The sequence below is a fragment of the Rhipicephalus microplus genome, chromosome 6 (assembly GCF_043290135.1).
Source record: "Rhipicephalus microplus isolate Deutch F79 chromosome 6, USDA_Rmic, whole genome shotgun sequence".
Classification (NCBI taxonomy): domain Eukaryota; kingdom Metazoa; phylum Arthropoda; class Arachnida; order Ixodida; family Ixodidae; genus Rhipicephalus; species Rhipicephalus microplus.
In genome coordinates this window covers 33,577,228-33,591,735 of record NC_134705.1, presented here as the reverse complement: position 1 = coordinate 33,591,735, position 14,508 = coordinate 33,577,228, and the positions used below count along the sequence as shown (strand labels likewise).

General features: G+C 43.5%; 1 protein-coding gene across 1 annotated transcript in view; it reads left to right on the top strand.

Annotated features, from left to right (window-relative positions):
• The first annotated feature begins 754 nt into the window (after positions 1-754).
• Positions 755-14,508, top strand: part of LOC119167683 (nose resistant to fluoxetine protein 6) — a 192,048-nt gene continuing 178,294 nt past the window's right edge. Inside the window, exons 1-3 of the mRNA XM_075865904.1 lie at positions 755-1,333; positions 8,747-8,982; positions 9,930-10,044. Of these exons, the coding sequence (XP_075722019.1) occupies positions 1,048-1,333; positions 8,747-8,982; positions 9,930-10,044 (637 nt within the window). The 5' untranslated portion in view covers positions 755-1,047. The remainder of the gene's footprint in view (positions 1,334-8,746; positions 8,983-9,929; positions 10,045-14,508) is intronic.

Here is a 14,508-nt window from a genome sequence, read left to right as displayed (position 1 = left end):
CACACGGGCCTACAACATTTCCGCCTACACCGGAAATACAGCCGCCACCACCGGGTTTTGATCCCGCGACCTATGGGTCAGCATCCGAGTACCTTAGCCACTAAACCACCGTGGCGGGGCGCCTTTCTGAAGGTAGCGGCGCCCTTCAGGAATTATTAGGGCACCTCGTTTCACCCACTTTCGATGGGGAAAATTGTACTCGGCTGGCACTTCAGCTTTCACCTGTCCATCTAAGCGCTATCCTATATTTTCGTCATTCACGCATACTTGCAGTTTGCATTACACGCGCACTCTGGCGAACCAAGTGGACGACCGCCATTTTTCTCGTTTTGCTCCGTATTCTTTCGTTTGTAGCCATCCACGCCTCACAATATTGATGCCCTCCCCACATCCACACCAAAAAAAGAAAAAAACAAAGTGCCCATGTTTGCTCCTCTCTGAATCAGCGGGCCGCACAGCCCTTGCTCCGATGATCCAAAGTGCCCTCTCCTGCATCTTTGAGCAAACACTGACGGGCTTTTTTTTTTTCGTCTTTGCACGCATGCCTTGCGCCCCGTGACGATTCGAGAAGGAGCCGTCGAAAGGACCGCCCGCGCCCGCTTTGAGCCCAATTTTCGGGCGTCCTCCTCTCTCATGCTGGGAATGTTATTTCTTTCTTTTTATCCATCACCTGTCCTCCTCCGTTTTGTTAGCGGAAAGGTATGGCGCTCCTTTCGATGTCTCGACTTGCAAATTACGGCATTTTGCAGGCAGTCGGAGAGCACGTGCAGCGGCGCTTCGCCTTCCAGCGGCTGTAAAGACTCAACTGTAGGGTCATCCAACTGCTTCGTGTGAGCTACGTTCTGAGCTGGAGAAGAGCTAATATCGAGTGAACACGTCCTGAGACAAACTTAGAGGGCAATAGCACGAAAAAAAAAACGCGTTCCTTATAAGCGTGCGTGTAAGCCGAAACGTGGTTGAAGTAAATGATAAGGAAAGGAAAACACGCCCACGGAGACTAGCTTGTAGAGAAACTTTGCGCAGCCTCTACTGGACAGAGCCTGGAAGATGCGGCGTTTCAGCGTTGAGTTAGCGCTGCCTGTCGTGCTCGCATTGGCAACGTTGTGGCCGTGCACCGTTCGGGCGACGGTCAGCTACGACGAAGACGAACTGGTCTCAAAGTGGAAGGACATGGAGTCCTCTATGCGGCAGGTCGTCCAGGAAGCCCTGAAGAAAGCCTTGCCCGAGGTGCTAAGGATGGGCCAGGAAGACGGTGGTTTGTCGGCGCCCTGCACGTCTGCCTTCATAGGAGTACTTCGACGGCTCGGAAACTTGGACAAGGAGGTCATGAAAAGTGAGTGTGACGCGCCGGCTCTAATACGTGCGTTGATTTTAAGCACTACCATTATATTTGCCTGTGGGCACGTTGTTGGCCAAATATACCGGTGATATAAAAGAACGTGATGCGGTTTCACGTTTGGTAGCAAGTGACTTAAGGAGTGCTTCGGTGTACAATACCAGCGAAGAACGTTTTGCATTTTGTCTACAAGAAAACGTACCGTTCACCTTCATTCGGCCATTAAACTTTCTTTTATTCGCACTTCGAGTCGTACCTTCGGCAGACAACGTTTTATATGGGTTATATTTGTATTTTCTCAAGTCGGAGCTGCGCTCGCTGAAAACACAAGTGCGACATTGCAACCCATAAATATATATATATATATATATATATATATATATATATATATATATATATATATATATATATATATATATATATATTGCATTACAACAACTTCGGAGCGCGCTCGAAAAACAGAGCTATCCGGCCAGCATAATCACAGACGCCATCAAACGGGCAGAAGAGCTTGACCATTCAGACCTGCTGAGTACTAACAAAAGACCCAAAGACTGTTCGCGGACTAATCTAATTTTGACACATGCGGCCTCAGCTCCAAATGTGAACCATGTCTGAAAGAAACATTTTAACATATTAATACAGAGCGAGTGGCTCAAAGGAATCTTTACAGAACAACCACGCGTGGTCTACCGGCGGTCGCGGTACCATCGTGATTTACTAACCTCATCTAAAACCACGTGTTCACATCATGAAGGCTGTCATCCCTGCAACAAACCACGTTGCAGAGTGTGCGCGCACATGACGACATCTAAAACAGTTTTAAGTACATCGTCCAGTTTTTCTTTAAAGATAAATGGGAACTACACGTGTGATAGTATAAACATCATCTATCTTCTCGAGTGTTCAACATGCGGAGCTTAGTACATAGGTCAAACAGAGACAAGTTTCAGGATTCGTTTTAATAATCACCGTGCACATGCCGTAAGCCTCCCTAATCTACCGCTGTCGAAGCACGTCAGTATGCCTGGCCATGGTTTCGACAAACTTAGGGCCACTATTATTCAGTCCGGTTTCAAGACAAATCACGATAGGGAAGTGAGGGAATCCTTCTTGATCCATAAATTTAACACCATTCGTTCAGGTATCAATGAAAACGTAGGAAAGCTCACCTGCCTCGCACTATAACAACACGACTTCTTAGATTAGTAAAATATTTTAGTGTATATTAAAATGCATATTAGTCAACCGTGGTTTCTTTACTTCAGAGCTCTTTTGCATGTCCTGCCAACCATACTGTGCCCCGCGTGTCGATGCGCAAGGAAATTTGAGACTTGTATATTCATGCACCCGTCACATGTCAGTCATGTCAACACAAGGTTCTGACAGATTACCATTTTTTTACTTTGATTGTTCTAGCTGCTATACCGAGAGTTCATCACGTGAGCCTATAAAAGCGGCTGCATTGTATCATACCTACTTACTCTGACGAAGGCCGTGCCACGGCCGAAACGTTAGTAAATACGATCCTTTTCTTATGTGCCATCTGCAAGTTAATTCAATATAGAAAATACCCGGACCTGTCGTGCCTTCCCTTCAAGTTCTATATATATATATATATATATATATATATATATATATATATATATATATATATATATATATATATATATATATATATATAGGAAAATAGAGTACGACGCACGTTGGTTTCGCACGGTATATTCTAAATGACGTTTCGGCTGGTGGACCAGCCTTTGTCAAAGTAATGACAAAAACTGGTCCACCAGCCGAAACGTCAGTCAGAATATACCGTGCAAAATCAACGTGCGTCGTACTCTATTTTTCCTTATTCTACCGGGGCCAGTGTTACTTCCTTGCTGCAACTATATATATAGGATCAGAATCTGCGACCTTGAAATGAACGCGTCATTCGAAGGTCGCAGGTTCGGATCCTGCCCACGGCTATTTTTTCCCTTACTTTTCTTCATATTTGCATTACAATTTGGTGTAATATCTTCCCCTATACTTTCCTTGGCTATATTGTCTGTTATATGTCATTATTATTGTGTAAAAACATGGAAAAACAAGCGCTCAAGTGTACACCTGTTAACTAAATATATATATGTAGAAATTCTGCGAGTCCGGTGCACATAAAGTCAGGAAATAAGGGAGCACAGCTAGGAAAATTGGATACTTCTACGTTTCGGCCGTGGCACGGCCTTCATCAGGATGAACAGAAATACGAGTGCGTGGCCGCTTTTATGTGCAGGCATGAACACGTGAGTAGAAAACACGTGCGATCAGCATATGGATGTCCAAAATTTTCAAACAACCATGACAACGCTAAAAAAGCAATAGAAAAATGTGTAATACAGTAGACAAGATCATTGCCATGAAAAAAGGCATTTGTAACATTGACCATTGACGACGATGATCACGCAGAAAAAAAAAAGTCCGTGATTCTTTCTTGATCCATAAATTCAATAGAACGTTATCCGGCATTAACGAATGTGTAGGCAAAATTCCATGCCTTTCTACGATGCCCTGACGTCTGAATTCTTGCGAAATATTTAAAGGAGCGTTTCTAACGTATTGTGCACTTCTTAAATCTTCACATATTTTTCAGTTTTTTTTATGCGTGATCATCATCATCAATGGTCAATTTTACAAATGCCTTTTTTCATGCATATGATTTTGTCTACTTTATTACTGTCTGCTGCCTACATTTCGGCAGGAAGGGCCTGCCATTCCCTGACGAAGGCAGGCTCTCATGCTGTAACACAGAAAGAAATAAGTACTGTACGTTTTCGCACGTTCGTCTGTCGTTTCTCAATGCATACAAAGCAATCGTAAAGAAATAATATATATATATATATATATATATATATATATATATATATATATATATATATATATATATATATATATATATATATATATATATATATATATATATATATATATATATATATATATATATATATATATATATATATATATATCCGACTGTGTGCACAGGGTCGCTGTTGGGCATGCATTGTTTGGCACAGTTGATTGGATAGTAAAGTAAAAAAAGAAACAGATGACAGCTGTACTTAGCAAGAGTAGTTACACTTGGAATTATTTTGAGTTGTCCAGTGCCCTTCGGAGCTGCAGTGCCGTGCACTCAGTTATTTTTCATTATAGCCGTTATTGTTTTCTAATGCTATAACAGCTACAAGTGTACCCGAATTCTCATTTATTCCTCTCTCGAGGGTGTTAAATCGGTGGATGAGGTATGACTCTCGTTGTTCACGTTCTTGGTTTGGTTTAAATCCCGTCTCTAAGAGCATTACTGATAGTTTGTCGAATGCATGATCGGGCAAATTGAGACGTTTTGATAGAGGTAGATTTGGGGCTGATTTCGAATGGGCTCTGTGATTATTGAAGCGAATCCTAAGTGATGTTTCTGTTTGTCCGATGTACTGCATACTGCACACGTTGCATTCGAGTAGGTCGAGTAGGTATACCACATTAGAGGAATCGCATGTTAGGTTCCTTCGCATGTTAATCGAAAACTTGGATTGTGTGCTGGTTGCTTTGTGTGTTCCTCGCATCGCTTTACATAGAAGACATCGCGAGATTAAACAAGGTCGGTAAGAATTATTAGGGGGTGAGGTCTTGATTTGAGAGTGGACAAGTGCGTCTTTGAGGTTGCGTGGTCGTCGGTAAACGACGCCAAGAGCGGAAGGGAATGCGCGTTTCAGACGTTCACTTTGTTCCAGAATGTTCTAATGTCGTTTGAGGATTTTGTTTACATTGGGAAAATTTGTGCTGTAAGTTAAGCAGAAGTTTGTTCGTTCTGGGTTTTCTTGCGGTGGTCGCTTCGTAAGTAAGTCTTCACGCTTCAGTTTTCTCGCTTTTTGAACGGCGTCATCAATTACATTTGGGAGGGGGGGGGGGGGTGTATTTTTGTTTATCGAGCATAAGTTTTAGCCTCTGTGAGCTCATGTCAAAATCAGCGTCTCTTGAGCAGATTCGCTTGAATCGATGAGCCTGGCTGTATGGAATACTGTTTTTACAGTGGTGCGGGTGATCGCTTCGGTAATAGAGGTATTGTTGTCGATTCGTTGGTTTGCGATATAAGGTTGTAGAAAGCTTGTCTTCTTCTATGGTTGTGGTAACATCAAGAAAATTTACAGTTGCTTGTGAGTAGGTGTGTGTGAAGTGTTTGTTCGGATGTACAGCATTGTAAGTGTTGATAAAGCTGAGAAATTCATTATCGCTGTGGGCCTAAGTAAGAAAGGTGTCTCCTATGTATCTTCTGTATATCAGTGGTTTTAAGGAACGTTGTGCAAAAAATTCTGATTCTAGCTTTCCCATAAATATGTTGGCATAATTGGGTGCCACTTTAGTGCCCATAGCGGTCACTCTAATTTGTCGAAAATACTCTTGGTTAAATTTGAATGCATTTAATTCAAGGGCCATCCTCGTAAATCAAAAACAAAAGTGATGCTGGGTGGGTCCGGGTAAAATTATTTGTAGGGAAGAAGACGCACGTACGAAGTGATTTTATTGACGTTTCAGCCGCGGGTCCGGCCTTCATCAGAATACAGTTTATGGCACGAGTGCTATTTATATACATGTGCGTATCAATAAGATACAAATATGAAAACGGGCATGAAAGGCGATATATGGGCATATATATATGCAAGTCACACAATTTGGAGGGCACCTGATACACGAGTAAAAGGTGCCCTCCAGAGTAAATAACTCCAGAGTAGAGTAAATAACTATCAAATTTCCGTAAGTGTGCTCCTCTATTTCTTCATTATGTGTGCACGGGACCCACAGAACTTTTTTGAATCACACACACACACACACACACACACACACACACACACACACATATATATATATATATATATATATATATATATATATATATATATATATATATATATATATATATATATATATATATATATATATATATATATATATATATATATATATATATATACACATATATATAATTATAATGCCAGCGCAAACTTTCGTAAACAGAGTGTGTTTGCATGACTGGAGTCTTGCAAGAGCGGTAGCACAAAGCAAAGAATGACTGAACATTGGCCGACGAATTTTTCAGTCGTATTTCACTTACTACTGTAGCTTAACAAAGGCAAGTGCAGTTTTAAATAGAATGAAGCGCAGACTTTGTCGTGACTGAAAAAGGTTTTGAGCGCTATACGCAAGCATGGGTTCAACGTTTCTCTTTTAATCGCCCTCTTCATGAGTGACATATGCACGTACCTTATGCATACATACAGCTGAACCTCGATTAACCCAAGTGATGACCACGCTCGAAATGTATCGTTAAAACCTAGAAGTTTTTAAAATAGAGAAAAGCATTTTCGGTCCTACAACATCTCAAGTATTGGTCACCGAAAACATATACTTTGGCTTTAATTGCCGCTAACCGATGCGCGTAGGAAGTCCGCGAGGCTGGAGGTGCAATGCAGTGAGGCGGTCGCAGGGACAGTTCCTCCGCACTGTACAAAGACGTCTGGCGAGAACGAATGCAGGGAAGTTGTGGTGAGAGGCTACCATTCGCGTAAGCCACGATATGCCGAGAGCAGTGGCTGCTCTCGGCATTTGCCGAGGGCTACTGGCTGTTGATTTCAATGTTCCCTCCATGGGTTCCTCGCGTGCAGCGTTATCAAAATAAAATGAAGGTCTCGACTTACCCGGGTCATAACTATAATGTTCTAACGTGTGTACGTTTGAGCGAATGCTCGTCGTAAATGCCGTATGTGTCGAAACCAAAATTTCTACCCGTAACGAAAGGTAAAAGAAAACAGGCATCAACTTTCGGATTGCACTAAATCATATTTAATTGGGCCACTGACCGCCAAAATTACTGTTCTACCTTGTGTCTTCCTGTATGCATAAGTTACCTGCAAATGTGGTTCTCATGTTGTATTCAGTGTTGAACTTTATGAAGTAACCATAAAGCTAAACTTTAAATGCCTGGTATATGTATATCCATAGTATTTTAGCCGCTGTTCAGCGCCAGTGGGGATAGTTTTGTTTGGTATAAACGTGCGATAAACAATAAAAAACGATGCCCAAACTCATTGTATTATTTAAAAAGCCCTAAGTGTGGCATACATTAAATGTGAAGCACTCATTAGTGAACTTCGGCTACGTTGAACGTGTCTGTATATGGCTCTATCAGCCGCAAACAACTTTTAGCTCTCCTGGCCGTTTAAATAATGGTATCAATAAAAAATTTATATGGGATATCATGACTGTATGACGAGCATAACCGACTAGTCATAACATGAAAATCATGGCATTTATGCCATGAATTTCATGATTTCCATTTCATGGCATTTATGCTTTTGCAGTTGTTTCGTTCACACGACATATTGCTGAAGTGGTATTGTGTGACATGACTGCATGGTGAAGATAAGTGCCAGACTCTAACGTGAAAATCATGACATGCATGTCATGTAAGTTATAACTACACACCATACTCATGGTACGCTCGCAGTCGTTTCGCTAGCTTCACATATACCAAATTTGGTATTATACTGAACGTGAATGGGTGACGACGGTACATGACTGGTGCAGACAGGATAATCATGAGATGCGTCTCATGTGAGAGCGTGATTACATGCCACGTTCATAACGCGCTCAAAGCCGTTTCGCTAGCTAACAAGTATACCAAATTTGATATCAGGGGGCGCGAACGGGCGACGGAGGTAAATGACACGTCCAAACATGATAATCATGACATACGTGTCATGTAAAATATGACTACATGCTACGCTAATAGCGTGCTCGCGGCCGTTTGGCTAGCTCCCCATATACCAAATTTGTTATCACGTGACGTGCATGAACGACTAACGTAAACGACACGTCCAAACTTGATAATCGTGACATGGAAGTCATGTATGGTTTAATTTACGTCCGCCTCGTAACATCGTGCTTATTTTAGAGTGGCATATCAACCTCCCTCATTCGTGCATCGCATATCATCGATTTCTACTGTACGTGGGATCTGCCATATTTTTGAAATCTAAACTCGCTGAAGATCTAGACACTTATTAATAAGCTAGTCCCAGTTATGATCTCGATAACTCGAAACAACCTTAACTCTGGAAGGGTGTTTTAGAGTGACCATTTCCCCTTAAGTACTATTTGGGGAACGAAAACGCCCTTACACCTTAATTTCCACAAATTTATTAAAGCAAAAGGGTATTTTGCCTGCTTGAAACTCCCTTAAGGGTGTCATGTTTACAATGCACGGCGTTGTCCTGTGGTCTGGATGTGACTATGGCATACAGTTGCACGGAATGTGCACATACTATGAAGAGCGCTTGACGGTGCCGTTAAATCACATTCACCCTGCGACAAACGCAGTGATCGACGCGTCGGGCAAGCTGGCTCCGGGCCTCCTGGACGGATCGCTCACCGACTTCGGGGACTTCGAGGAGTGTCTCAGCGTGGCGGTTCCCGACACCTCTTCAGAGGACGGCGCCCTCTTGTTCCGAGGCCAGTACTGCATGGTGAAATCGAGGCCGCCGCTGCCGCCCAAGCCACGCTTCGTCAACAAGCACTTCGCAGCCGTCAACTTGACCCTCTTCCCGGAGAACTCGGTCAGCCTCGCTTCCGCTATACTCGAGTGTTTCCTCGTTTATCAAGGAGGTGCCATGCACGCGTTGCGATTGCGTCGGTGGAGCGCTTAAAGCCAGCCATGGAGCATTAACGCCTGCGCCCGACGTAAAGTACAAAAATATAGAGGTTGGCGGTGTCGGTGCATGCGGTCTAAGCGTTTACTGCAAAGACAGTTCAACACTGAGCTCCTTTATTGTTAGGTCAATTCCTCATCGTCAGGTGTGCATTCAGCACAACAAACAACATGCTCTCCACTACCGCCAAGAAAGGTTTGAACGCACGTCCGCCTATGTGTAGACGTCGTGAGACGAGCTCAGGTATCGCCTCACACAATACGTGAGGTGAATACTGCGCCACGTAGGCAGCAAAATTAGCTGCTTCTGAGAGTGTTTTTCGTGTGCATTACGGTATAGCGGATGACGGTGGTGTCGCACGCATCAAGAAATATCTGTGATTTTAGAGCCTGCGGTTGAATCGTGCACAGTTTGGCTGCTTGGCGCATGACTTGAAGGAAGCTAGCTCTCAGGAAAAGGGCTGAGAAGCAACAAGAACGCAGCTCAGTTGAATGTCAGTTAATAGATGCGTGCTCTTTAATTTCAAAGTGATGCAGCAAATGTGTTTGAGGTTGAAAAAAATATTACGGTGATGCTGTATATGCGTTTTAACTTGATCAAGTCTGCATAATCTGTTATCTAATAGTTGTTTTTCATACGACTCACACACGCCAAAAACACGAGGAAAGAGAGTCAGCAATTATTTTTTTATTTACCCGAAGAAACCCTCGTATACTGGCATAAAAACTTCACGCTTTTTTTAAAAAATGACAGACTATGGTGACACCAACAGACGATAACGTTCACGCTGTGTCCGCTATACTCACTGCGTATGTTGTGGTCGTTTCTTCTTCTCGCATGCACAACTCGCGCAGGTGATGCGACAGTTCGCCAAGGATGCTGGGACATTCTTCACGACCACTGCGAGGACGGGACTGTGCATGCCTTCGGTGTGCTCCAAGGAGGACGTAGAGGCGATCGCCAAGAACGGTATGGCAGAGAGATTTTCGCTGCAGTATATCTCTCACGGAATAGGTTACGCTCGTACGTGCGCTATATATGCGGTCGTATGCGTGGTGAATCGTGAAGAAACCAGTCTAGGAGAGAATGTTCGCCAGATACAGATATGACTACATCACCTTAGCTGCCGAAGTTCTTACGAAGTAATGATCAGCTAAATAGTTGAAAAAAATAGTTACCTCGTTTATTCAATAATGCCTAACGCCGGTTCTATGTTTACAATCTGCAAAATAAGAACGACATGCTTTTCTCAACGCACATGTTTAGCTATGTGATGCCGTTTTATTTTCGGGTTACGATTACAAAAACAATGACAAGCAGTTCTCTAGTTCAAGGGTAAAATGAATACTTGTTCAATGAGATTTAGATGAGATAATAGTATTGAGGATCTCTGGACGCTCGAAATATAGTTGTTGGGATGAATCTGACAAATACTTTTGGCTGATGCTAGAATGAGCTCGTTTCTTATTAATTTACATCGTTGTATTTGCCACATAAATAACGAATGAGATTGGCACCAAGTTTGAAATAGTGAATCATTTATGAGAAAGTTTGCATATTTAGTAAAAGCAAAAGCATTGTGATTATGCAAGGTAAAGAAAATTCGCGCCACATTTATCTGGAAGACTGCAAGTCATTTACCTTCTTCTCTCTTTCTCTTTTAGTTAGTTTTGCAAGGCTGATACTTACCTGATTTGATTTCGCTAATTCGAAATATTTTATACCGTTTGCTCATCAACAGCGGCCCCCATCAGTAAGACCATAAATGTCTATTTAATGATATTTCTCCAGTGACACGTGGCTCTAAACGTTAGAGCTTTCTGTCGGATTGAGAGCCATCGTTGTAGAAGAAAGGAGCACATATTTTGGCTATTGAAAAAAATCAATATGAATTTAAAGGTAGACAATCATGCTCCAAGATGAATACAATTGTGTTTGCTATCACCTTCATCATCAGGATGACCACGCCCACTGGAAGACAAATGCCTCTCCCATGTTCTGCCAATGAATTCGGTCCTGTGCTTGCTGCTGCCACTTTATACCCACAAACTTCTGATGTTTGTTACTCTCATCTGCCCGCCTAACTTTCGGTTTCCCCCTCACCCACTTGCCTTCCCTCAGAATCCAGTCAAATAACCTTGTTGACTAGCGGTTATCCGGCCTACGCGCTACGTTCCCGGCCCATGTCCATTTCTTCTTCCTCATTTCAACTGTGATATCCATAACCCCGGTAGGTTCTCAGACCAACTGCTCTACTCTTGTCTCTTGAAGTTACATCGATCACTTTCCTGTCTATTATTTGCTGCGTAGTCCTCAAATTAAGCTAAAACCTTTCCGAGAACTTCCAGGTTTCTGTTCCTTAGGTAAGTACCCGCAAGATGCATCTGTTACAGAGATTCCTCTTGGGGAATAGTGGCAATCTACCAGTCATGATTTGAAAATGCTTGCCGAATGTTCTCCACCCCATTCGTATTCTTCTATCTTCGATCACGTGGTTCGGCTCCACGGTTACTACCTGTCCTAAGTAGACGTACTCTTTTACAACTTCAAGTGCGCTGCTGCCTATCTCGAAGCGCTGTTCTCTTCTGAGGTTGTTGTACATTACTTTCGTTTAATGAAGAATAATTTTAGGACCTACCTTTCTGCTCTCCTTGTTCAATTCAGTATTTATAAATTAAAATCCCTGCCCTGAGTTATTCAGCAATGGAATGTTATCAGTAAGGTGCAGGTTACTAAGCCACTCTCCATTACCTTTATTCCCAACTTCACTTTATAGGCCTATGAAAACCCCTTGTAAGCACGCGGCAAGACTTCACACCATCTTACCAAAGGGAACCCTGATTGGTTGCGAAAGAGCAGCGTTGACAGACAACCACAACATTGTTATTGCAGACACATTGTGCATTGTACATTTGGTGCGAAAACTGCGCAGCGACACTATTACAAATGAGTAACATTTCTATTCATTTTCACCTCAAAAACATTACGCGTAAGCTAACATGTTCATGACTGTGGTTGCATGAAGTGTCACACGAAGTCGACATTGTCGTTACAGTAACCTTGTATTTTTCACTTTTTTGCGTATACCAAGATACTGTACACAATAAGAAAGATTCCTGATCACTATGTATGTTTATTTAACATTTTAAATCATAAAATACTTAAATAATACTTACGCGACAAGACGCTGTGGCGCTGCGAGCGCGTGTGACCTTCGTGCGGCTTGCGTTTGCGTGCGTGCCACCGTGGCGCCAACTAAAAGGCGTTCCGGTTGGGTATGGGTTGGGCACGCAACGCCTCACGCTCCCAAGCCCGCCAGGTCCCAAGAGAATGCGTACCCAGCACTAAAACTCCCTAGTAGGGAGTAACGCGGCTGCTGTGGTGCGCGCTGGAAGATTCGTTTGAAGCGCTGGCTGGCTTAGGTCTTATCGTTTTTTCAGAGTGAACACAGGCGCTGGACATGCACTGACATGTTTTAACACGTACGTCATGCGCGCGTCAGGTTTATCGCGTGTGAGTCCATGAGTCGGCGGTGTAGTGAGCGGCGGTCGCGGTAGCGGAGAGAGTGGCGGTAGTTGTTGCGGGCGAACACACGCGGCGGCAGCTGCGGCGCTGCGGCGAGTGCGTGGCAGGCGAGGGAGAGAGTGACGTCAGCGCGCACTGCGAAGGGTGCGTGACGTCAACGCTCAGTTGCGGCGTGGCCTTCTTGGCAACGCTCTAACACCCGTGACGAGGGTAGATCGTTGAGGTGCGTTCGTACGGATGCACGAAGAGACAGCGTTACACAGGCTAGTCAAAAAGCTGCTTCGCATCTAATAGCATTAGGCAGACCGTTTCTCTTTCCCTCGCACCTATCTTTATTGGTATTTTGCCGCTTTCTTTGTGGAGCACTATGGTGGCAGTTGATCTGCAGATTTCTTCCAGGATGCCTATATATGTTTCGTCGACGCCCTCATTCTGCAGTGTCTGCGTGACTGCTGATATCTCCACTTAATCAAATGCCTTCTTGTAATCAATGAAGGCGATATATAAGGTTGTGGGTACTTCGAGCGCTTCTCTGTCCCCTGATTGATAGTTTGAATGGGGTCGATTGTTGAGTAGCCTATTTGAAATCCAGCTTTTTCCTTGGGTTGATTGAGTTCTAATCTTGTCTCAATTTCGCAAGCAATTACCTTTGCAAATATCTTTTATGCGACCGAGAGCCACTAATCGGCTTGTACTTCTTCAAGTTCTTGTCATCCCCTTTTTTATAGATAAGGATGATGTTAGCATTCTTCCCAAGATTCTAGCACCCTCTCTGTCTGAAGACACTTCGTAAATAGGGTAACTAGTTTTTAGGGGCGAAGCTCCTTAAGGCGTGGGCCGGTCGTCCCCTGTATGTAAGCATATATGTTGTAACTACCCCATAGCGAATCCACGGAGCGAATGATGATCAGTGGGGCGAGGCCTAGGAGGGTTTCACCGACAAAACGTGAATCATCCGCTGGCCGCGTCCGTCCGTCGTCTGTCTCTCTGTTTGTTTGACGCACGGGAGGATGGATGGATGGATGGATGGACGCACTGACGCATGGATGGACGAACGCCCGGATTGACGAATCGATGGACGATGAATGGATGGACGGACGCACGGACGGACAGAAGACAAGAACGAATGAAAGAACGGAAGCGTGAACGGATTGATGGACGCTTCACCCCACTCATCATTTGTCACTCCGTAGATATCCTGTGATTTTTTCCAACACACTCTGGAGTCCGTCTTTCGGCAGATCTGATGTCGCTTGATCGTCGCCGGCAGCTTTGCTTCCCGAAAAATTTACCTCCAAGGCATTCCTACTTTTGTCATACTGGTGGGATGTCATCTGGGTTACTTGTAGTCGTTACATTATGGTCGTGGTTGTCCCGGCTACTGTACTCCTCCGCTACTTTAGCTGTCCTATCCATATTGCTAGTTACTTTGCCTTCATTGTTCCTTGTGCATACATCTACTTTTTGCATATCCCCAGTTTCATCTTCACTGGCCTGACGCTTTCTCTGTTATTAGGAGCGTGTCGAACACTCTCCATGTCACACCTTTTTACGTGGGGCACTTTACGCTTATTAATCAACTTTGAAAGCTCGGCTGCCAGTTCTACTTTTTCTGTGGTGTCTCAGGCTTTCATACTTTCACGTTTATTAATGAGGTTCTTCGTCTTCTGAGAAAGCTTGCTAGTGTCCTCTCGAATTACCTACAACTTCCACTGCAGACTCAGTAATGATACCCACCAGATTGTTTTTTATTTATTTTATTCATTTATTTACAAAATACTGTCAACCCTCGTTGAGGGTTATTATAGGAGTGGAAAAGATACAAACTTTTTACAAGCAAAGCAATGCAGTGGCAATAAAAGAAGAGTACATAAGAAACGAACACAAGAACAATGATATCATGACGTG